This window comes from Pongo abelii, chromosome 9 (genome assembly GCF_028885655.2).
Source record: "Pongo abelii isolate AG06213 chromosome 9, NHGRI_mPonAbe1-v2.0_pri, whole genome shotgun sequence".
Classification (NCBI taxonomy): Eukaryota; Metazoa; Chordata; class Mammalia; order Primates; family Hominidae; genus Pongo; species Pongo abelii.
The window spans coordinates 69,875,147-69,901,107 of NC_071994.2; the positions used below are offsets into that span (position 1 = coordinate 69,875,147).

A 25,961-nucleotide genomic window follows, 5' to 3' on the forward strand; every position below is an offset into this window, starting at 1 on the left:
AGTGAGAATATTCTCTCTGAAATTACTGATGCCTAGCATTTTTGAATAAAGTCTTAGAGTAAAGGTGCTCTAGTTGATTTACTTCCGCAAATGCCTCAAGTCCTAACTTTGAGACTGTGAACTAAGATGGATAAGGTCCAGTGGAGGAAAAGTCTGATTGTATCATAATTAACTTTTGGGTGGTGGTGGTGTGGGTAGTTCTTTCCTGGGTTTTCTAGAGCATGCTTACATTACTTTTTCAATGAAATACACATGCCATACCTACAGAGTCTAAAGAATTACTGGAGAGTCTGTGAGGGGGAAATGCAGTGGAAAGCCTCGGTTGCAGCAGAAGTCCTTGAGGTGCTTTCAGGGCTGCTGTTGCTCTTATCTCTGTGGAGTGGGCTCCAAAGAGGTTGGCTCAGGCCTGGCAGGCACCATCTCTGCCCACCAGTGATTCAGGCCCAGCACCACTTTCTCTGCGGTCACTACCTTCTTCAGAGGCACACTCCTGGCCTCTCAACTCTGACTGCCCACACCTGGTCTTAATTGGAGAGCTTCATTTACTTTTTGTAATCCCAAACAGGGATGGCAAATCTCACAGCTGGAACCCATAACCCATTAGGATTGATGACCCATCATTCAGAACCAGAGTGGAAACTCTCATATTCTCGTGACCAGAGGTTTCTTAAAGAAAAACTAAACTCACTTTGGAGACAGACCAAGCTTTGACTCGTGGTGGCCTACTGAAGCCATCTTTATTAGAACAGTCCCTCCTCAATGGGTGCCGGGTGGGTAAGGGTGAAAAAGATGGCCTGCTGCACCTAAACTTGCAGCTGGACGAAATCAGTTAGCTCCACTATCTTCATTACACTTAACCTCTGGCCTTGACCTTTGCTATTACTACCCAGGACAGTGGACAAGCACAGTTACTTCTCTTTTCTCTTCTGCAAGTGTCTGATCCTTCTGCTTTTCTACCCCAGTATCCTGAGAGGGGAAATAACCTCCTTTATATCCACCACTATTTCCTCTGTGTGGTTGGATCCAGGTAACTGGTCCTTAATCTATAAGCCAGGCCTGAGCTGACTGTTTTCTCTAAATGAGAAAGAGCTGGGCATATCAATTCTCTCATCCCAGTTAGCCCCCTGAAGCTGATCATATCCAGATCTCCAGTTCCTTTTGGAAATTTTTGCTGCCTTCATCCCTCTTGGCTCCGTTTGCTGCTGTGCCTCCACATTAACCGACCTTCTGATATCTAGAGCTTTCTCTGCTTCCAGTTTTCCCTCACTTTGCTGAGAGATGCTAGTCAACTCCAGCGAAGTCTGGAGGAGACTTTGCCTTTTTGAGGATGCAAAACCCCACTCAACAGAATCCCTTCTGGGATATTAGAATTCATCATTTAGATATGAACAGGATGCCTCCTTTTTCTGTTTTTTTTCTCTTTGCCTCTATTTTTCCCTTAATCTTTTGTTTGTCACGCCTCTCCTGCTTCCCCCTTCCTGATAGTTACTTGCTTTAAGTCATCTTCATATCTTCCAACCTTTTACCAAGTTAATTGCATTGTTTCCTGCATGAGTGATTGGAACAGCCTCTAATTCCCTATCTTCATCTCTTTAGATAAAGTGTTGGCTGATTTTATGCCAAAATGAAAACTTTTTACAGTATAACCTCGGTCAACCTTTCTTCCTTCAACAATTGGCATCTACCACATTCATCCTGTACAACAGCCACATCTAATTGTCCCCAAGCTCCCCATGAAATTTAACATGTGGTATCTTGGCTTATGCGGTTTCCTCAGCCTGAAAGGTCTCTCCCTTTTGTAACTAGTGAATTCTTCAAGTCCTCCTGCCACCTTTTTGACCCCATTCCAGGCAGAATAATACCTGTAACATGTTGAAGCCTGAATCTTGGAAATTTGAGGGGAAGGCTAATCTGGCCATTGGTGCTTGGTGAGAGCTGTGGGCTTGCTGCCTCTGGGACAGACAACACTGTGGAAGGGGAAAGAGAAGAAACATAGAACTATTAGGGGCTGAAGTGTGTTGCCCCCAAATTCATATGGTAGAGCCCTAACCCTCATGACTTCAAAATGTAATTATATTTGGAGTTAGGGTCTTCAAAAAGGTGTTTTAATTAAAATGAGACAATCAGGGTGGACTTTAATCTGACTGGTGCCCTTATACAAAGAGGAAATTTGGACTAGGGATGTAAGTTCACAAAGAAAAGCCCATATGAGGACACAGCAAGAATGTGATCATCTGCTAGCCAAGGAGAGAGACCACATAAGAAATGAAACCTGCCCACACCATGATCTGGGACTTCTGGCTTTCAGAACCATGAGAAAGTAAAATTCTGCTGTTTAAGCTTCTAGTCTGTGGCATTTTGTTATGGCAGCCCAAGCAAACTAATACATATTATATCCCTAGTGTGTTCCAGGTACTGGGCTATGCACTAGGGATACAATGATGGACACAATAGACATATTTCTTGCACCCTTAGAAGATGTAGTCTAGGCTGGGCACGGTGGCTCACGCCTGTAATCCCAGCACTTTGGGAGGCCGAGGCGGGCGGATCATGAGTTCAAGAGATTGAGACCATTCTGGCCAACATGGTGAAACCCCATCTCTACTAAAAATGAAAAAATTGGCTGGGCGTGGTGGTGCACACCTGTAGTCCCAGCTACTCGGGAGGCTGAGGCAGGAGAATGGCTTGAACCCCGGAGGTGGAGATTGCCGTGAGCCAAGATTGCACCACTGCACTCCAGCCTGGCAATAGAGAGAGACTCTGTCTCAAAAAGAAAGAAAAAAAAAAGATGTAGCCTGGCAGGGGAGATAACACATGGATGCATAAATAGAATGCATTATAATTTGTCTAATTAAGCATTGATGAGGTAGTACTAAATGTCATGACAACATAAAGGCAGAGCACCTGAGCTTGGTGAATCAGGAGGATTTCCTAAAGGAGGTGACATCTTAGCTGAGACTTGAAGGTGAATAGGAAAAAGGTAGGAAATGCTCTAGGGAAAAAGAAACAGCTTGTGCAAAAACCCATATAGCAGAGAGAGCTCAGTGGACTTGAGGAACTGTTAAAGTTCCATATGAACTTTCTATGTCTGAGTAATGTTGCCGGGAGAGTACTGTAGGTCAGACTCTCCAGGAAACAGAGTCTGAGACCAATTTACATGCATGATGTTTCTTCAGGTGTGCTGTCTGGAACACCTGTGGGGAGTGAAGGATGCATGACTGGGCAAAGAGAGAAGTTAAACTGCCATGCAGTTGCGACACAGGCCTCAACTGATCCCATGAGGGGCTCTGGAGATAGAAGGGCCCATCAGATATGTCCCAAATTGAGGCAAGGAAACCAGACCTTGGCACTCCCGCATCAAGCAGTCATTGGATGAAAGCTGTGCCCAAGGAGGGAGAGTAGATAATCTTGAGTGAGGCACTTTTCTTTGGATGAGGGCAATGCCTGGAAAGGGACTCAGCTGTGAGTTGTTAATAGTTTGCACAGCTAGGAAATGAATGTCCTCCTAAAGAGTAAATTTGGGCGGTGCACCACAGTGTCTACTTCAGTAGGTTAGGCAGAAGCCAGATCTTGCCAAGTTTGTAGGACATGCCAAACATTTTAGGTGTTATGGTAAGAACAATGAGAGCAATTAGAGTTTCAAGTGAATAACACTTAAATAGATGTGTGTTTACAGAGGTCTCTCTTGAGGCCAGGTGAAGGACGGATTGGAGGGCAAGACTAAATTCAAGGTGGGAGATGGATTAGGAGGCTGTGAGAATGATCTGAAAAGAGAATGATGAGGGCCAGAACTAGAGTTGTGTCAGTGGAGAGAGAGCTAACTGGTTGCCTTTGAGAAATATTTAGAATGTAGAATTGCCAGAGCTTGGTTAGTGATTGAATGAGAGCAAAGAGAGGGAGTCAGGCTGATGGCCAGATCCTGTGTTGTTTACAACAGGCTCCCTTCTGACCCCTTCAAGTCTAGTGTCAGCATTGTAGCCAGAGTGAGGGAGCCAGTATGCAAACCTCATTGTGTAATTTCCCTGCTTAGGAGCCTTGATTGTCTGCCAATTCCTTCCCAAGAACGTGTAGATTTCTCAGGCTCAGGGAAGTCTTTGCAATTACATCTAAGCTAATATCTATAACGTGAGTAATCAATAGGCAAAGGAGGAGGGAGTATGTGTTACATTCCTTATGGAGGGAGACACACACAGACAGCCCTTTAAAGGTTGCTCTGAGGCCGAGGCAAGAGGATTGATTGAGCCCAGGAGTTTGATATCATCCTGAGCAACAAATTGAGACCCCATCACTGTGAAAAATCACAAAATTAGCTGGGCATGGTGGCGTGAGCCTGTGGTCCCAGCTACTTTGGGAAGCTGAGATAGGAGGATTGCTTGAGCTGGGGAGGTAGAAGCTACAGTGGGCTGTGTTCACACCACTGCACTCCAGCCTAGGAGAAAGAGTGAGACCCTATCTCAACAAAAACAAAAAAACAAAACAAACAAAAAAAGTAGCTCTGACCAGCGAGGCTTCCTGTAAGCACTGAACATTGAGCATTGCCTCTTCCGGTTCCAATCTCGGCCTCCTACTTTTTTTGCAATATATCTCCTACTCAGTTTTGCAGCCCTGTTTGATCGCCCTTGCCTAGACTAACACCTGAACCAACGGTACCTTTCTTCTTGGCCTGGGCTTATATCTGCCTCCAGAACTGGCCCTTTATATAATTCATCCCTCCCCCACCTTGCAACCAGGTTGTATCACCTGATGGCCTCTTTGAAAGACACCTGGAAGTTTGCATGGATGCACGTAAGTACCTCAGCCCTATTATTGGGGCCCACTTAATAGATTTTAGTACAGACCCCAAATCATATATTTTTGAGGGGCTCAATTGTCTCTAGCCCTTAGCAAACTGGAGAGCTTTGAGGTGATTTCTCTAGTTCAGCCTATCCCAAATACCTGTGAAGACAAGGCTCTTGGTAATGTTATATTTACAAACCATGCAATACTGTGGATGTGTCATCTCATTTCTGTATGAGACAGTCCTCATAAATAAATTTTCAGAAAACATGAGATTCCTTTTCCCTTGGGAAAATGCCAAAACATTTTTTACACTTGACTTTAGCCAAGAGGTCAAAAAGTGATGCCAAAACATTTTTTAACTTTAAATATTTTAATGGAAATCTTCCCAAGCGTGTTTCAAACTTACTTTTTCAAAGCCATTTCTTAATGTCGTAAGATGATCATATGGATATCAGCTATTGTATCATGTATAGGGACCTTTCAGAGATTATTAAGTATATAGAAATGTCTGCCTTGGTACTTACTGGCTAAGGAAAACGGGATTTTGAGTTCCTGTGTCTGTTGTTATATTTTCTGTCTCCCTTTCCCTGTCTCTGTCCAATCTTTGTAAATAAAGGAAGCTAATTCTCATGCTGAGACTCTGAGCAGATGAAATAGCCCTGTTTGGCATTAGGTTTAGACTTAATGCTTCAGAAATCATTTGAGGCTGCCCCCTATTTTGCTCACTCAGCTGCTCTCTGTCTCTCTCCTGGGATCATAACCTGTTTCCATGACTTGCCTTGGCTCTCCTGTGTAGCAGGATCTAGAACTGGATTTGGGTTTGTTATTCTGCTTCACTTCAGCCCCTTCCAGATCATGGCCCCTGGACTCTCTCCTCCAAGTTTGTAGGTCTTAGCAATGAGTAGGGGACACACCACCTCATGACTCCAGTAGAGACCTGTGGGACCCACTGGGATAGGCAGGGGTGGATGTTTGACTACACCCTCTCTTGGAAGTCTCTATTCTCTTCATCTCTGGGTTCTTCCCAACACTTTCTGCAGCTCACTGCAAGCTCTGTCATGCATTTGCATCCAAGGGAAGAACAGAAGTTTGACAGAGAAGGTTGGAAAGGACTTTTCAGGGTTTGAGGATCATCTTGTTTCTTCTTGGTCTGTAAAGAGTTTTTTTTTCCTGACTATCAAAATCATATTTTAATCCACATGAAATCCGAGAGGCCCTTCCACCATTTAAGGAGGAAATCATCTGCTTTCCGCCTTCCCCCATCCGACAGAGACAGTAAAAGATGAACCTAAACCCTCCAGACTTCATGGTGACTGTCCAGGGAGACCTTGGCAAGGATCATCACACCTCCCAAATGCAGACCACTTGTGATGAGGGAGAGGGCACTGAATGAAGAACGGCCGGCCTCAAATGCCAAATTAATTGTTACAAATTTCAGAGTTAGTATCTGTCAGTCTGTATGAAAATCAGAGCTAGAGTCCTTAGGAGTCTGGTTTTATTGAAAGTAAAGAATAAGAGGCCGGGCGCGGTGGCTCACGCCTGTAATCCCAGCACTTTGGGAGGCCGAGGTGGGTGGATCACGAGGTCATGAAATCGAGACCATCCTGGCTAGCACGGTGAAACCCTGTCTCTACTAAAAATACAAAAAATTAGCCGGGCGCGGTGGCGGGCGCCTGTAGTCCCAGCTACTCGGGAGGCTGAGGCAGGAGAATGGCGTGAACCCGGGAGGCGGAGCTTGCAGTGAGCGGAGGCCGCGCCACTGCACTCCAGCCTGGGCGACAGAGCTAGACTCCATCTCAAAAAAAAAAAAAAAAAAAAAAAAAAAAGAATAAGAATGGTTTTAATAAGTGTGCCAACTTATGGCTTGTCTTTATTGACTTCTTGAGCCAATGTGCTATGAAAATTAGAAGACATGGCTCTGCCTTTCAGGAACTTACAATTACTAGAACACACACACTCAGAAAATCGTGTAAGAGAATCCAGTTGTGAGGTCACATGAGTGAGAGGTGCTGAGTGGGCATGAAGCAGTGTTCTTTCTTAAGTACTGTAATGTTCTCCCAGATATATTCATTTTCTTATTGTCTACTCTTGTCTTTTCAAATCTTTGGATTATATAAAAGAGAAAGATGTGAGAGTGGAGTTATAGGGAGCAATCTGTGGAATTTCATGACTAAATTCTGCTTCAGGTTGGAATAAAAGGAATAGATGTGTTGAAGAAGGAGTTTAAATTAGATATTAAGAACAGTTTTCTGACTGAGAAGTTTTGGGCAAGAGAAGGTTGAAGCAAGTGGATATTTTTCTAGTGGATAATGATATATTTGGGGAATCATTTAAAAGTCTTCAATTAATTGTGTTAGGGAGTCAGGAGAGAGCCCTCTAGAAGGCCCTGTAAAACTAGGGGCTGTCAACATTGTTTACATTGTTTACATTGACTGTCAAAAATGACAGTCATAAGTAAATACTTGTGATATCTCCAGTTCTTGTCAGATATACATTTAGTTACCTTCTGTCTCCACACACAATTTGCTGTGTCACCAACTTAGTCTGTCCAGACTACTATAATGAAATACCATAGACTGGGTGGCTTAAACAACAAACGTTTATTTCTGACTGTTCTGGAGGCTGGGAAGACCAAGATGAAGGTGCTGGCAGATTTGGTGAGGACCTTTGTCCTGGCTTTCAGATGGCAGACTTCTGACTATATTCTGACATGGTGGAGAGAGAGGGGGTTCTAGTCTCTTCTGCTTCCTATGATTTGACATAAGTGAGAAGTTCCCCCAAATGCAACCTTTTTCCCCATTCCCTCTTCCTCCTCCTCCTTCCTCCTCCTCCAATCTCTTCTTCTTCTTCTCCTTCTCCTTCCTCCTCCTCCTCCTCTTCCCTCCTTCTTCTCTTGTCTCCTTCTTCAATATGGAGCCTCAGTATGTTGCCCAGGCTTGAATGCAGTGGCTCCTCCCAAGTGCTGTTATAGCACACTGCAGCCTTGAACTCCTGGGCTCAAGCAATCCTCCCACCTCAACCTCCAGGAGTAGCCAGGACAACAGGCATCTGCTACTGCACCTAGCCATTCACTTCTTCTTACCCTTTTTGCTCACTCTTAGCCTCAGTCTACTCAGAGCACAGTCTAGTCTTCTCAGTTCTGAACATTCTCCCTCAACCCCCTATGCTTTACTGGAAATGCCCTGTGGTCCGAAATCTCTCAGTAATTAGCAGTGGTGCATTCTCTGCCTGAAGTGAAGAGCCTGGTCCTGCCTTCCCACAGCTCCCTGGATGGGACAGCTGCCTGCCCCACATGGACTTGGTGGAATGGCCTCACTCTGCTCTTTAAAATAACCATGTGTGCCGGGGTCCCTAGAATGCTCACATCTCTCACTGTGATCATTCTGGTTTGGCTTTTGAACTCACTTGGGAAGTTTCCCATGAACTTATTCTCCCTGGAGGCTAAGTATCTGGTCCTAACTGGCACTAGCCAAATGCTGGGTATGCCAGGCGTGGCTGGGTGGGCTCAGGTGGCCTACTCTGAGTCTCTGTTTCTTCAGCACCTGGTAACCATATCTCTGCCAAGGACTTCTGAAATCTTGTTTACATCCACACAGCCTGGGGAGGCCCTGGGAGTGGATAGTGGGAAGCTTACAGGGAAGGGGACTGATTACTGAGAGCTGCTGATGGGGGTGGGATGTGGATTAGTGAATCCAGAAGTATGGAAGGTGTGGCCGCAGCTGGAGAAGGCTTGCTGGCCAGGAAATGATGTCATGTTGCTTGATGGTCACCTGCTGGTGAAGGGAAGTATACCCCAGGGCCAGGGCTGGCTGGCATGGGTGAGAAGGCTGGGTCTTCTCTGGGCTCTGTGTCTCCCCAGGATAGGACATACCCTTGGTCTGTGCTGCACAGGTTCCCAAGTTAGGTCTCTGGGGTTCTATAAACATTTTTTTTTCTGGTGGGAATGGAGTCCTAGGACATAAAGCTGAGGGGTTACCTGCTGTTCCCAGAGAGTTCCTCCGTGGGTGATTTTTGTTCAGTGTCCTAGATCCAATATTGGGTCAATGTTTGTGCAAACTATTGGTTTCAGAGCCTTTAGCTACTAAAGGCCAGAGGCTTTTCAGGTAGTCATCTGACTATGGCCAAGGTACTAGTCCTTTTCCTTTTTAGACTTGAACGAGAACATATTCCATCTAGAAAAAGTACTGCCCACAAACCTTCTCCCTTCTCCCCTCCTCACCCAATAAGTCTGATTGATATTTTTGCTAAATGGATAATGGAATGGGTAGTTTGATTTTCAAAAACATAGGCTGAGATACAAGCATGATGGTTCTTGCGGTCAATAGAGTATCAGGCCCTGGAAATCCACGTCTCAGTTCGGTGCACACACAGGCCTGGTGGGTGGACAGCACTGGCTTGTGTGAGCCATGCAGTGTGGAGAAGGAAGGTTCTTGCTTTTGATACTCCAGACACCTCTGTCTTGATGTTCTCAGAAGCACAGAGTCGCATGAACTGGGGACAGCTGCATGAGCTTCCTAGGATGAAGATTTCTATCACTGCCCTAGGGGAGGGATCACAGGTTGGTTCTTAAAGAAGTAGGCTAGGGCAGGAGGGGCCCAGCACCCTCCCTGTGGGTCCCAGTTTCCTGCCCCAATATGAACCAACCACACAGATTGTCTTTCTGTCTTTTCGTCATCTAATACCTGCTTCTCTGTGCACAAGCTCCCCATCCAGGAGGCTCTCCTTTCTGCTGCCCTCCTCTCATCCGTCTGGCTTACTTGTAGGACTGTGGTGAACTCTTTAGGGTATATTGAAAGAACTTATTTTAGTATTTAACTCAAAATGGAATTTCCTCTGTTTAGAGGGCCAGTTGTGGTTTTATAATCCACACTAGACATCACTGGTCATTACAAGGGCTTTCAGGAAAATCTCAAAGTCAAATTCCTTTCCCTTTATTAAAAATGAAAACCCATTGAAGAGGAAACTAAGAAACAATGGAGGGGATAAAGAGACGGCTGATGTCAGTGGAAATCACCAAAACCTCCCCTCCAGAGTTAGCCTGTGCTTGGATTTCTGGCAGTGTGTGTCTAGGATTGCATAGATCCCACCCCAGGTGCCCGGTTTCCTCAGTGCTGGGCACAAGCAGTTCCCTAGATTCACAGACATACAGACACCAGAGGTGGAAGAGCATAGAACATAGGCCAACCCTTCCTCATGTGAGAAGAAACTGTGACCAGCAGGGGTGGTTTCAGCCTCAGCAGCAGGAGCAGAGCTCTGGGACCCAGCCCCAGCTCATGGCTCTGTCCACCACACTATGATGCATCTTGGTCTTGCCCAGTGTTCCTCAGGCTAGCAATCAGTTGCAAACGCTGCAGGTGAAGGACAACTTTTCAATAGAAATGGAAGCCTTATTAAACATTAATGCTGTAGTCTTGGACCCACATATGATGGGCCTGGAAAGGTGGGGTCACCTCTACTGACACTTTCCTGGCTGCAGACTGGGTTATGGAGGTGAGTGTCATCCATCCTCATATTGGATAAAATGATGGAGGAGCTGCCATCACTGAGGGTCATAGGTATCAAAGGAGACAGGAGGCTTCTCAGAAGACTAAGCTACTGTGTTAGGTAGGCAGGTGCCTTATCTCTGGCATTCCCATGCAGCAATTTCTGTAAGAGTCAGAGAACTTCTTTCTATAAAGGGATGCACAAAGTCAAGTCTCCCAGCTGTGATAGGACCATGCTCCCCTCAGCCACTTTCTTCTGCCTGGGAAGGACATGGAGCCCTGCACCAGCCTCTTTGCAGCTGTTCCTGCCAATAATTGCATTTGTGCTTGTGTGTGTGTATGTGTACAGTGGCCTAGAAATGCCAAGCACCATTATGTAAAAAACAGCAATGGGCTGGGCCAAGGCAGGAAGTTCTAGGCAGGGGTTTCCCATGGTCATGCTGTGTCTGAGTCCTTTGGGGATTGCCAAAGTCCTCTTAAGCCCTGAAGGGTAGAAGCCAAGTATAGTCACAGGTGCAGTGCTGTTTATCCCTCAGATATGGCCGTGACCTGGCTGCACCAGGGGCTGACAAGTATCTGGCAGGATCCCTGACAGCAGGGAGTGTCTAGGAAGGTGAGGCCTGGAAATCACAGGATTGGTCAGTGGCAGAGCAGGTCCTTAGCCCCACCTCAGGAAAAGGCTGTCTCCAACCTGCACTGTGCTTGGTGGTAACTGGGTGGAGTTCCCTTTGTACTTTCTAGGAGCCAGCTGGTCTCTACCACTATGTCCAACTACCAGAATAGGGCAAATAATTTAGGATTAGAACCCAAAAAGAAGTGAGATCATGCACTAGAATAATTTCAAGTAGTGAGTAAAAGTTTAATATTCCTTCCCAGTCATTAACCCCTGTATAATTACAGCTGCAAGACTGAAAGCTACCTTTCCCAAACTAGTGATTTTTCCTTGTTCTCTGGAGTTAAAGAAGGTCATAAGTCGAAGGTAGGTGGGGGAATCTTTCCTAATTTATATAAACACCTCTAGAAGGACCTGCCCTCTTTATATAAACATCAGAAGACTTGAAGACCATGCTGGGGTCTTTTTTTTCAAAGCCAGAAAAGGCCCACTGAGGGGCAATGGGTCCCACTGAGGCTTCACACATAGAAGTAGTCCTTTAGGAGGGATAATTGGTACCAGCAGAGAAGGGTACTGCTATAAAGGTAAAACTTGTTTCTGGAAGATTTACTTACCAGTTTATAGAGTTCATAAGCTCATCTCTAGAGCCCTGAATACAAATGTCTTCAGGTATTTGAAGAAACGATTTCATTAGTCTTTGAGCTTTGAATTAGGCAAATTTAAAAAATTGCCTTTCTTTGATAAATTTAAATCTAAATCCAAGATCAAGCCTCTGGATACAGCTGCTGTGCAAAAATAATTTTATCTAAATTGTGTGAATGTCTTGAAGATGATGTTCACTTGGTAGAAAAAAAAACTATCAATATTCCTATGTCAAATAGTAGTTTTGAAATAACTTTAATTCAATGAATAATTATTGGAATAATAGCTATAATAAATCTAGTATAGAGTCAAAAAATTAATTTTTCTATTATCTTTAATGTTTAAAATCACAAATTCAATTTTCAAAAAATAAAGAAAATGGATAAAAGCAATATCATCCATGTACTATAAACTATAATATGCAATATTATCATCAATCCATTTCATATTGATATATATACTTTTTAAATTGTCTGGTAATGGTCATCCAGCTTTCACAGAGTAATCTATCTTAAGATATAGTTTAGGGAGGCAAAATCAATGACTCAAGAGGACAGAATCTGTGGCCCAGGTCCTTTGACTTATTCTTTCCTTTCTACCAGGAGGAGGTGTCATGAGAACCACTAGCGGTTGTGAAAGTTTGGCATTAGCCTGTGGATGAGCTGGGAGACCCTAATGACAGAGGCTTAGCCAAAATTTCTGGACTGCAGGGCTGGCTCCTGATCCTCTGAGGCTTTGTGGGCCATCTTTAATCTTTGTTGTTAATCCTTCCCAGGCCCAGAGCTCCTGGACACAAGTGGGAAGACACCAGGGAGTGAGGTGACAGAGGTGATCACGCAGCTAGTTGAATTTTTCCCCCCATATGCCCAGGGATCCCAGGCAGCAAGTGACAAGTCTTTTGAGTGGAAGAAGGAAGTGGGTTCCTGCCATAGTCCTTGGGAGAATCTTGATCTGTTCTCTTAGGAGACTGAGCAGAGCTTCATATCAGGGACACTGTAAGCAGGTCTGTGGCACTGCTCAGAGCTTGCTCCTTCCTTCCTTCCCTTTCTTCCCTTCCTCCCTCCCTCCCTCCCTCTCTTTTTCTTTCTTTCTCTATCTCTTTCTCTCTCTCCCTCTTGCCTGCTTGCTCACTCGCTTTTTCTTCCTTCAAAAGAACAGAGCCTATTTTTGCCTCACATTCATCCTGGGCTTAGGGATGAAGACCAGGGCTCTCTCCTTCTGCAGCTCCTAGATTGCCAACGTTCTCTTTTCCCATTTGCCTTGGAAGTTGTCCTGTAGGTCTTCCCTGGGATACTTTCTTAACTGGTGGGACTTTTTTTCCCAATTAGTTTCTTTTGCTCAGTTTTCTATTTCACTTCTTCCATGAAGGTCAGCCTATCTTGGAATGCATTTGATAGAAAGTAGAATAGTGGGGCTGGGCGTGGTGGCTCATGCCTGTAATCCCAACACCTGGGAAGGCCAAGGCAGGTGGATCACCTGAGGTCAGGAGTTCGAAGCCAGCCTGGCCAACATGGCAAAACCCTGTCTCTACTAAAAATACACAAAAATTAGCTGGGTATGGTGGCGGGCGCCTGTAATCCCAGCTATTCGGGAGGCTGAGGCAGGAGAATTGCTTGAACCTGGGAGGCGGAGGTTGCAGTGAGCCGAGATTGTGCCACTGCACTCCAGCCTGAAGTGGAGTGAAACTCCATCTCAAAAAAAAAAAAAAAAAAAAAAAAGACAGAAAGAACGAAGAATAGTGTGTGCTATCCCAGAAAGGCCCCATTCATAACATGCCTCTCCTCTTGAAAGCTCATCTCAGAGACATACCTGCATTTCCTGAACATTGCCAAAGGCTTGACTCTGTCTTAGATGATCCCAAAGCAACACCTCTATAGCTGGGGAAGTGTCCACAGTGATTGCCAAAGGATATTGAGGGGTGCCCTTCCTCTTTGGTCCCGAGAGAGGACTGAAGAAGGAAGAGTCAGGAATTCCCATTAGAGAGAAAACCTGAGTCTCAGAGGAGTTTCACTGGCCACTCAGCCTCTGGTTGTGGTCTGTGCCAGCAACCAACTCAGGACGCCTGTGTGAGAGAGATACTCTTTGTAAGGATGTGGAAGGGCACAGTAAGCAACAGGTGAGCCTTCTTCTCTGGGTTGAGTTTGAATGGCAATACCAGAGGCTGGGCACTCCTAAGCTAGACACCCTCAATAGTCCCAGGTGGCTATCATCAGTGAAGTGGGTGGCCAGGGGCAGCTAAGTGGCCTGCAGAATTATCAGGAGCCACATACAGGCAGTAGACATTGTTTTTGGCTATATTCATATCCATATTTGTGTCCTTTTCTCAGTTCATTAAATTACTTTGCATAAAATTGTTTTCATTGAAAGTTCATAAGCACTGTATCAGTCAGAATCGGTTGCTTTTCTTTAGCTTATACTGTTTAACTGTCCATGTTTAGCTCTTCCCTGCTTCTCTATCCCTTATTACTCACTGCATTCTCCACGTGTGTTGAGCATTCGACGTGCTTTTAAAATGACAGCTACCTAGGAAGCCCTTTAACTCATTAACCTCCCCACTCCCATCCCCACTGTCTCCAAAGATGGCTCTGATGAGCCACACCTTCTGGTATTCCATTCTTGTGTAATTTCTTTCCCCTTGAATCTGGGCTGATTCAAGATTATGACTTGCTCTTGACCCTAGTATGTGGCAGAAATGACTCTAGGTTCCTTTAGAACTTACTTAACAGAACCTTGTAGCATCTAGCTGGACCACTTGCAATGCTAGCTCTGGAGGAAGCCAGTCACTTTATCAGAACACTATCTTGAGATGTCCATGTGTTGAAGAAGCCTGAACTAACCATGTGGAGAGACTATGTGGAGAGAGATGTCCAGCCATTCTGCAGCTGTTCCAGTTATTTCAATTCCAGAGCCAGATGTGAGGGAAGAATCCATTATGGACATCCATCCGAGGCAGGCATTCAGATGATGCCAGCCCCAGATGCCATCTGAGAGCAACCATGAGACTGCAGGGGAGAGCATCAACTAAGCTCAGTCAACCCAGATAATCATGAGAGACAATATATTTCTATTTAAGCCACTATGTTTTGGTGCTTTGTCATGCAGCAATAAGTCATTTGAATGTCCCCCCTCCCGCCCCCCGCATTGCAGGACAGGGTGGCCATAAAAATAGCAAGCCATTTTCCATACCTATCCTTTGTCAGTCTCCCTGACTCAAGTGTAAAATAATTATCTTCTCATCATATGAAATGTAGTTCTACTGATGGCCATGTGAACTAAATAATACCTTTTTTTTTTTCTTTTTTAGAGAGACAGGGCCTTGCTCTATCACCCAGGCTGAAATGCAACGTTGCAATCATGGCTTGCTGTAGCCTCAAGCTCCTGGACTCAGGTGATTCTCTTATCTCAGCTTCCTAAGTAGCTGGGACTACAGGTACATTGCTAATTTTTAAAAAATTAGCTGGTTGGGAGGGGGGGGTCTCTTTTGAAATTAGATGGGGGTCTCTCCATGTTGCCAGACTGGTCTTGAACTCTTGGTATCAAGTGATCCTCCCACCTTGGCCTCCCAAAGTGCTGAGATTATAGGTGTGAGTCACTGCACCCAGCCCTAAATCATACCATTTAGAGTCATGATTGTCGGAGAATTTTGAAAACATCCGCATTGTAGAAACCTTTCCCCTCCCATCCCTGACCCTTGCTCCTGTCATGTACCAGTGTACTTCCTGGACATCAAAGTGCCTGCTGCATATGTCCAACTCACTGGCTGGGAGGGTGCTTCAGCAGCAACACACATCAAAGGCAGATCTCCTTGAAGCCAACAGAAGTAAGAGGAAGAGGCTGAGAATCAGTGCCTGTTGGGTGGGGGGACACCTGGCCTCTCCCTCTCTCTTGGCACCAGCTGTTCCCAAGGTCTGATCAGAATGTTTCCTTTCTACTGCCATGTCCATTTTTTCATGGTATTTTAATTTCCTTCTTTATCCTGGAAAAGACATTGGAGAATCCCCTTCCCCCAAGTTAAATGAGACAAAATGGAGTTTTTCAAAAGGAGCATTTACTAGGAAACTAAAGGGCAACCAAACAGAATGCAAGAGAACAGAGCCAGAGTTGCAAATGGGCTGAGGGAGTTCAAATTTATAACCAGCCTCTGGTCACAGCTGTACTGGCTAGGCAAAGCTTTCCAGACACAAAGCCACCTGCCTGCCATGTGGATAGTCCTCTTTGTCTGCTTGCCCCTACAAAGCCACCTTCTATTTCATACCAACAAGCCAGTTGCATCCTCATTAGTATCCCAAGGCTGCTGGCTTTCTGGGCAGGAAGCTTCTGAAGTGGGGAACAGTAGGCACAGCTGCCTCAGGATCTCCAACCCAGGCTTCCATTGCCAAGGACATGTCAGAATTTATTGGGATTGCTGCCTGATATCTATTGGAGCCAGTCTGCTTTCTCTGGGACCATTCTTCTGGGCTCATCTGCCTAGCTTTACAGACAATATTTCTGCTAACTATCCTGGTGGCGCTAGCCCTTCATGTTTTGGTTCTAAACACTGGTATGGTGGATGATGTCTGAATGAGGAGGGATGAGCAGAGGGGAACCTTGAGCAGAGGAAGCCAAATTTTCCTTATGTCATCAGACATAGGCAGAACCTTGGATTCTCCTTGAATCCCAGTGGTTGGAAGCCAATTAGAGAAGTGAAGCTTGAATGTAATGACACTGCTTCCTACAACCAAAGGCCTATAGCCTTCTTAGATCTGCCATCAGAGTAGAGCTTCTTGTATAGTACTAGGCAGCTGGGGCAATGAAAACTTTCTGAACACGTGTAACAATCCTTCTTCCGCCCAGTTAGTTCCATGCTGAAATGTTAATTCAAACAAAGATAATGAGCTTTCCAGGAAGGTAAACTACAATCCAACTCTGGATTCTGCTGTAAAGAGATTGTGTGAAAAGAAAAATACTATCTTGGAGTAGTGGTGCAAATGTGTGGATGGGGTGCCTTGCACCTATCATGGGACAGAGAGGACCATTAGGTAACAGCCCCCAGTCCTCCCAGGATATGCTGAGGCCTTTGGTTTCATTTACATGGAGGCAGAAGCAATGAGGATGAGGCGCATAGCTGGCCATTGGTTGGCAGACTTGGTCAGGAAGGAAGCTGAGTAATGAATGAGATGCCTGGGGAGGGCCCTTGACCTTCACTCTTGTAGGTATTTCCATCCCCAAGTGCTGTGAAAGTGATGTATGTGTCTGAAGTGAGAAGGAAACCTCTATGTGTGGTTGCCCAAGGCTGTGACTCTGGGCTGTTGCATATGGAAATACCCCAGAAGGCACTCAGGCCAGAGAAGCCCAAAAGCTGTGCCTTTCTGTAGGGGATGGCTGTGTTCTCTCTCCATGATCTCATCTCACCCATTGCTATACCAGTTTCTGAGGCTGTTCCCTTAGTGGACAAATGTGCCTAGGAAAGGATATTCCACAATGCTCATGCCACTGAGATGTATGCCCTTCTAACTGTGATAACAATTACTTTTCATTCTAATAACACTCCCAGTTGAAAGGAAGTGGCTGCTGGCTACTGAGTGAATAGTGTTGGGGGTCTCTGATTCCTCAAAATCTGGTTTTAGCAGAAAACAGGGCCATGTTGTTACTGGTACTCTCTACCATGTGCATGGGAGGAGGCAGTGAATTTGCTGTGAACTAGCCCTCCTTGCATTCGATTTTTTCCAGGGAACAGCCTGCTTGTCCTGTTATTCTCTTGGGGCTATTCCTTGCAAATCTGGAGCACTTCCTGGGGCACAGTTATTTTCTGGAGACAGTCATTAGCTCAAAGGTAGTCATGTGTGAATTGAGATCTGCTGCCTATTTAGCACCTGGATATATTTTTAAATATTCTGTCCTTCCAGGGCATTCTAGAAAATAATATTATGTTAGAATAACGATTTCCAGGGCAGATGCTATGTCCTCATCACCAAGGGCTTCATATGAAACACTGAGTCCTGGTACTCTTGGTACTGTCACTATATCTATCATTTGTTTTTGTTCATAGTCCGATCTTGGTTCTTGGCATGAGAGACATGCTTCCCTGCAGCACGTCACCTTGGGCCACCTGCAGAAGGTGGCTGGACCATTCAGGTTCACCAAACCCAGTCTGGAAAGAAGGCCAGTTATTGCTGTGGTTACAGCTGAGCATTTGGTCACTGAAATCGTCTGGGTGTTGCTGGATGGAAAAAGTTACTTAAGATCTTTGTGAGATGGTTGTCCTATTGTGTCCTTGGCACAAGCAGTCCTCTTACCCATGGTCATCGTTTCTGCAGGAAGAAAAAACAAAAAAATAATTTGGCTTTCATTCACACATTTTTTTTTTTTTTTTTTTTTTTGAGACAGAGTCTTGCTCTGTCACCCAGGCTGGAGTGCAGTGGCGCGATCTTGGCTCACTGCAACCTCCACCTCCTGGGTTCAAGCAATTCTCCTGCCTCAGCCTCCCAAGTAGCTGGGATTACAGGTGCCCGCCACCACACCTGGCTAATTTTTGTATTTTTAGTAGAGACAGGGTATCATCATGTTGGCCAGGCTGGTCTCAAACTCCTGACCTTGTGATCCGCCTGCCTTGGCCTCCCAAAGTGCTGGGATTACAGGCGTGAGTCACTGTGCCTGGCCCATTCATACATTTTTAATGTGCACCAAACAAGTGCCAGGCATGGTAATAGTTGCTGGGGATACAAAGACCATAAGTAGGACACTCACCATGCTTTCAAAGGGCTCACAGATGGAGATATTATAATGTGAGAAGCTGCATAGAATACTGCAGGGGCAATGGGAAGGGAGAAAGTAACTTCAAAGGGATTGAGGAGATCTATAGAGAACATTCTGAAGGATGAGTCTTGAGCTAAGCCATTTAGGCTGAAGAGGAATCCCTCTGGAAAGAAGAAGGAAGGTCACTTGGGGTAGATGAAAGAGACTGTGCAAAGGCAGAAATGCAATAAAGGGCATGGTGCATTGAAGGAATCATCATAATTTGGTGTGACTGGACTGTAGTGTGAAGAGTGAAGTGGTCAGAGGTAAGGCTGGTGATATGATTTAGTTGTGCCCCCACCCAAATCTCAACTTGAGTTGTATCTCCCAGACTTCCCACGTGTTGTGGGAGGGACCCAGCAGGGGAGGTAATTGAATCATGGGGGCCGGTCTTCCCCATGCTATTCTCATGACAGTGAATAAGTCTCACGAGATCTGATGGGTTTATCAGGGGTTTCTGCTTTTGCTTCTTCCTCATTTTCTCTTGCTGCTGCCATGTAAGAAGTGCTTTTTGCCTCCTGCCATGATTCTGAGGCCTCCCCAGCCATGTGGAACTATAAGTCCAGTTAAACCTCTTTTTCTTCCCATTCTCGGATATGTCTTTGTCAGCAGCATGAAAATAGACTAATACAGCTGGGATGGAAAGATGAGGTCTGAGTGGTGCAACATCATTCCTTGTTTCCAAGATGTGAAGGAGGGGCTCTCTTAAGGAAGCCCCAGACTTAGACTAGCATTATCTCTTGTGTTTCACACTCAGCCCAGCATTCAACTTAATTTAAACTCAGGGAACCTTCCAGCACAGATTAAATGTAGTAATACTGCAGCCATAGAGAGAAAAAGCTGAAGTGACTTCTATGGATATAGGAATAACAAAATTTACATGTAAACTATGAAAGAGTAGCAACCATTCTGACAATCAAATTTATGGACTTTATTTCAGAGATCAAAAGTTCACATGTGAGGCTATAACTTAAGGAAAATATTAAAAGCCAGTGTGTTCACTGCAAAGGAAAACCATGTTTGATTGTGACCCGTGGCTTTGAAGTGTGTGCATGTGTGTGGGCGCACACACACATCTCTGGGAAAGGGGTATTTGTTTCTGCATCTAGGAAAAAAGGCTGAATGATATTTGTCTTAATATTGTGGTTCAAATATCAGTTTGCCAGATCAGCTGCTACCCTGGAGCACCGTCCGAATAGCTCTACTTTCTTTTTTTTTGAGATGGAGTCTCGCTCTGTCCCCAGGCTGGAGTGCAGTGGCGCGATCTCCACTCACTGCAAGCTCTGCCTCCCGGGTTCACACCATTCTCCTGCTTCAGCCTCCTGAGTAGCTGGGACTACAGGCGCCCACCACCACGCCCAGCTAATTTTTTTTGTATTTTTAGTAGAGACGGGGTTTCACCATGTTAGCCAGGATGGTCTTGATCTCCTGACCTCGTGATCTGCCAGCCTCGGCCTCCCAAAGTACTGGGATTACAGGCGTGAGCCACTGCGCCTGGCCCCGAATAGCTCTACTTTCTAAGCCACCATCTACATCAGGCCCATGGTTCCCTAGCCGCTCTTTCAACTGTGAAACCCATACCCATATCAGTTTGCCAATTCCGGAGTCCTTTCTCATCAGAGAAAGCAAATTGTTAACAGGCTCAGTGCCACCAATGAATGTGGTCTGGAATTAGTTGTGATGGTATCAGCCCATATTCCTTCATTTTTGGGTACTTATTGTATGCCAGGCACTGGGATATGGACTTTACAAGTTCTTAAAAGACCCCTTGGGGTTCTTTAATGGAGGATGCAGCGTTGTAGAGACACTAATTTGCACAAAGCCACACTGTGACTAAGTGTCAGAGCTGAGATTTAAACCCAAGACTTCCAATTTCAAAGTCCAAGCTTTAGCAATTATGTCAATCCCCTCTGTAGGTCCAGTCCACATTTCTGATGTATTAAAAGTACTTTATCTGCCTTGGCTTTCTAGACTCCCTAAATCTAGCCAGATGAGCTGCCTTTAACAACCCTAGTCCAAACTAGTAGCATACAGCAGGTGCCATATCCCACTTATGGTTTCCTAGCTGCTTATTCCATTTCTCTGGATTCCCCCAGCTAGTGACATACATATGTATCTTGTTTGCCCCCTCAGTTCTGTGCACAATCTCATTTTTCCCTGTTATGACCTAGTTTTACCTCTTCATTTAAGCAGTTCCTTCAGAATGCTTTGGGTTTAGCTCTCCCAAAGTACCCAGCCTTAGGGACCACCTCTGTACCTGATTTCTTATGGCCTGTCTAAAGCCTGCTTAGAGGGCTAGGCTGCAATCTTAGCCAATATTTTTTTTTTTACCAGTCCCCATACTCAGGGATACCACTAGCAGAGGCATTGTTGCCAATGGCCAAGTCATAGCACAGCTCCCACCTGAACTCCATAGCTGGGCTTTGCTCATTTGGTGAATTTCCTTGTGCGTGTAATTAGCCAGAATCAAGGTCAGCTTCTGGAAATATGGTGGTGCAGGCTACTGGTCTCCCCCTTCTTAAGGTGCAGCCCTTCAGTTGGGTGCGTTTTCTGGGCTCTGAGTCTTTTCCTCTTCTGGACAGTGCCACTAAGGTCCTAGAATGCTTGTGAGCTGGGACCAAGCCCACAAGATGACAGGATTGAGGAGTTTCAATACATCTGGTGTTGTGATAGGGTCATTGCTACCAGCAGTATTGCAAGAAAAGCCTCTTGAAAACAAACTTATTCTAGGGAAAGTCAAGCATACAAGTCAGGTCTGAAAAAGTTGTCTCAGGAGAAGACATGAGTAAATTTTGCTGTTGTTGTTCAACCCCCTTTTGTCTGGCTTCTGTTGGGGGAAGACTAGAAAAACTCAACCGAATCAAACAAAATAAGCAAATTACACCTTTCCAAACTCCTATAACCTAGTGAGCTGTTTTTCAGCCAAAAATTGTATCAAACAAAATGTGAGAAAAGATTTTTCCATAATTCAGAACAGCATTGACCCAGTGGGATTTTGGTGAGGGGAAGGTGGTGGAGACTGAGTCATCACACCGGAGACAGTAATGGTGGTTTAATAACTGTTGAGCATAATGCTAGCCTGGCTGGTTCCAATGCTGGTGCCAGCCCCATTTCCATGGGCAGAAGCAGCAGTGTCCTTGTTATGAGACCTGGTGGGCTCCCAGGCAGTACCAGGGGTTTAGAAGGTACCAACAACTCCAGTAGTATCAACAGGAAGTAGTGGTTACAATCCTATCTGAACAGAGGAGATTTTAAGTGAATTCAATTGTCCTAAGACATAAGGATCTAATTTGAATTAAATTGAATTGAAACCAAAGATGAGAACTGTCCTAATGAAAACTGTAATGTGAAGTGACATTTCGATCACAAAAATGACAGCTGATATGAGACAGGCCATTGAAACAGACCCCAAATTAAGAACATGAAAAGACAGAGTGAAACATTAGATAATATCTCTCTGTGAATCTGAAAATGGGACTTTATTACAGGAAGTACCTAAGGGCTCTGAACTAAGAAGCTTGTCAAAAATGGAAGTGATTCTTCTTACATGATTTAATCTTATATGTACTTAATCTTGTTAAACTTAAATTTAAAATTTTATTTAAAAAGCACAAAAATCTCAGGATTTTGTTGACTATTTATTGCTTACCACAGCTTTGCAAATATATGAAGATTCATCATGCTCTGCTGGTTTAGAATTGATTTTGTTGACTGTTGCTTAGCACAGCTTTACAAATATATGAAGAATTGTCACGCTCTGCCAGTTTACAATCTGATTAACTTCTTTCTGTAAAGAGGACATTCTATTTTTTTTTTTTTTTTTTTTTTTTTACTTCTTCTCTCGCCTTTAAGAACAAGTATGTTAAAGAAATAAAGCAGTATGAATGTGACTATATTGCCTTTCAGGAGACTGGGCCAGTAGCATGGAAAATGAAAGAGTCCATTTGGGCAATAACTACTATTTATTGAGTGCTTAAGCACTAGCTCTATCCTAAGAGCTTTGCATACCTTATCTCATTCATGCCTCACCTTAACCCTCTGTGATAGATATTACAATTACAGTTTCACAGTGAGGTAACTGAGTCTGAAAAAGGCCAAATAATAAAGGTAGTAAATGGCAGAGCCAGAATCTGCCACCATGCTTTTATGGATTAAAATGTATGCTCTTAAGTACTATGCCCAGCATGGTAAATTACTGTGCTTTGAATGGTAACTCCACTACAGCACCTTCCTAGAAAGGATTCTCAGTCCAGAAATGAATTCTGAACAGTCCAGACTTCACAGGAGAGTGTGTTAAGATTCACTGTCAAGTAGACCTTGAGGGGAAAGGTGGCAAATGGTGCGTGGCATGTGTGACATGTAGACTGTTATTTACTGAGAGGGGCTCATTAGAAACAATCAAGAAGCAAAGGCTACAGTGAAGGCACCATTCAGAAGGTAAGACAAGGACTGTCATATTTTTCAGATGAGGTGGCAAGATAGGAAATTACTACAGGGCCAAAATTACTCTACCTGTTGAAGTAAAGTGGAGGATGTTTGGAGTTTGTTACTTCAAATTAATATTCATTACATGTATTCATCATTCAACAAACATTTATTGAGCACCAGGCATTTGTGCTGAGCACTAAGAAAACAAAGTTAGGCTCGGCACTGTGGCTCACGCCTGTAATCCCAGCACTTTGGGAGGCCAAGGCCGGTGGATCACCTGAGGTCAGGAGTTCGAGACCAGCCTGGTCAACATGGTGAAACCTCATCTCTACTAAAAATACAAAAATTAGCTGGGTGTAGTGGTGGGTGCCTGTAGTCCCCGCTACTTGGGAGGCTGAGGCAGGAGAATCACTTGAACCTGGGAGGTGGAGGTTGCAGTGAGCTGAGATCATGCCACTGCACTCCAGCTTGGGCGACAGAGCCAGACTCCCTCTCAAAAAACAAACAAACAAACAAACAAACAAAACACAAAGATAAATAATGCACATCCTATTCTTGAAGGGCTCAGTGTGGTCAAAAGAAGACTATAGAATCAAGGATGAAGAGAAGGAACACAAAATAAAAGGACGTCTCAGCAGGAAGCTCTGTGACTACTATACGTGAGTGTATGTGTCCATAATTCCATCTACCCAAATCACGGAATAGGAATGATAAAAGTTATAACAAAAATTCGATAAGGGTGAAATTGGAAACATTCCTAGGATATATGTGATGCACTGGGTTATAAAATAAAATTCCATTAAAAAGCCTAGGATTGTCTCCCACTGACAGTACAGCAAGCAGAAGCCAACCAGAAGAAGAAACTTGCCTTATTAATTTATAGCTCTGGTAAAATTCCCCTATGAGGCAACCAATGCCCCATCCCATGTCTGTGCACAGTTATTCTACCTCTGCAATTTGGGACTCAAATCTCTGGTCATCTCTGTAATTTGAATTCCTAGAAAGAGCTCCTAAACTGATCATTGTGTTCCTATTAATTAGAAAAGTAACTGTGACACAGAAAGGGTTAACAAATAAGAATTATAAATGATGCTTTTGTGTAAATTTTATTTATTCAAGTGCAATACACATGTTGTTATCCCAATTTTTGTTTTTAAGCTAAATGCTTAACAATCTGATATACTAGAAAATTACAAGATTCATGATTTTAATGGACATATTTAGAATAACTTTAGTTAAATTTATAGTCACCATTTAAATGCTTAGGAAAATCTATTATACTACATTTATAAAGCTTATTTTTAAGATGTTGAAATGCTTAAGATAATTTCACCTAAATGTATAAGATTTCATTTGTTAGCATTATAAGAGTTACGTGATTGAGAACAATTTTGTTTAAAATCTGCATTTGATGTTTGGAGTGTTTAATATAATCACATTTTAAATTTGTGATTTTAGCTTGAAATATTCACAGAAATGTAGTTAATCAATTGCTTAAACAATGCTTAAAAATTTATGAGAATTTGGCCAGGGGCAGTGGCTCACGCCTGTAATCCCAGCACTTTGGGAGGCCAAGGCGAGCAGATCACGAGGTCAGGAGATGAGACCATCCTGGCCAACACGGTGAAACCCCGTCTCCACTAAAAATACAAAAAATTAGCCGGGCGTGGTGGCTGGTGCCTGTAGTCCCAGCTACTCGGGAGGCTGAGGCAGGAGAATGGCGTGAACCCAGGAGGTGGAGCTTGCAGTGAGCCGAGATTGCGCCACTGCACTCCAGCCTGGGTGACAGAGCGAGACTCCATCTCAAAAAAACAAACAAACAAAAATTTAGGAGAATTTTACTTACTAGATTTATATCTTTTACCTTATTTAAAAATATTTAAGAGAATTTGATTAAACGTAAAATTGGTGTTTAAAAGTTTAGGAAAATTTAATCTGTCAAATTAATGAGCTAATGAGAATTTAGCAAAGAACACGTGAAAAAAGTGTTTTTATTTCAAAACAAAATTATTAGATCTGTAATCATTATAACAGTTAACATTATGTAGAATTTGGTATGTACTATTATAAGAATATTAGATATATTATTACTCCTTACCACAATTCTCTGAGGCAGGTACTTTTATTCCTATTCTACAGATGAGAAAATCAAGGTACAGACAAGTTAGTGACTGCTTCGTCAAATGTGTTAGTTTCTTAGGGTTGCCATAATGACGTATCACAAAGCGGATGGCTGAAAATAACAGAACTTTATTGTCTCACAGTTCTAGAGGCTAGAAGTCTGAAGTCAAGGTACCAGTGGGCCCATGCTTTCTCTGAAGGCTCTTGGGGAGAATTCTTCCATGCCTCTTCCTAGCTCTTAGTGGTTGCCAGCAATCCTTGGCTTATAGCTGCATCACTCCAATTCCTGCCTCCATTGTCACATGGCAGCCTCCTGTATGTCCCTCTATGTCTTTATATGGCTTTCCTATAAGGACACTAGTGATGGGATTTGGTGCCTACCCTGATCCAGCATAAGCTCATCTTAACATATCTGCAAAGACCTTATTTCCAAATAAGGTGACATTCTGAGGTTCTCGGTAGATGTAAATTTTGGGAGGACACTATTCAAACCAGTACCCCACCAATATCCAGCACATTGGTAAGCCCAATGTCAGTTCTTAATCCTCATTTTATTTACATCTTATTTGTCACAGCTGGGCATTCCCTCTTCCTGGAAACAATTTCTTTCTTGCCTTCTAGGATACCACACCCTCTTGGTTTTCTTACTACTTCAATGACTTGCTCCTTCTCAGTCTATCAGTTTATCCTCTTTTCTCTACCTTTAAATAGAATGTCCCAGTTCTTAGTCCTGAGACCTCTTCTCTTTACCATTTATGTCTCATCCATTTTTACAGCCTGATCTTTCTCTGGAACTCTAGATTCCTGCATCTAACTGCTATTTTATGTTTTCCTATGGATATCCAATAGTTGCTTCAAACTTATTAGGTCTAACTCCTGATCATCCCACATAGGTGCTCTAACTGCAGTCCTCCTGAGCTCACTTAATGGCAGCTCTGTCTTTCCATGGTCAACCTTGGAATCATCCTTTACTTCTCTCTGTCATACCCTACAGAAAACCCTATTGGATCTCCCTTCAAAATATACCCAGAATGTAACCATTTCTCACCATGTTCCTTGCTTCTACACTGTCCAAGCCTCTGTTATTGCCATCTAGATTATAGCAGTAGACTCCTAATGGG

At 44.0% G+C, this 25,961-nt stretch overlaps 1 protein-coding gene across 2 annotated transcripts in view; it reads right to left on the reverse strand.

Moving 5' to 3' along the window:
• Positions 1–14,773: 14,773 nt before the first annotated feature.
• The window catches only part of SYT9 (synaptotagmin 9), a 226,325-nt gene continuing 215,137 nt past the window's right edge, over positions 14,774–25,961 (reverse strand). For both annotated transcript variants that reach the window (XM_024255992.3, XM_063711283.1), the window contains one exon: positions 14,774–17,807. In XM_024255992.3, coding sequence (XP_024111760.1) covers positions 17,799–17,807 — 9 coding nt within the window. In that variant the 3' untranslated portion in view covers positions 14,774–17,798. The remainder of the gene's footprint in view (positions 17,808–25,961) is intronic.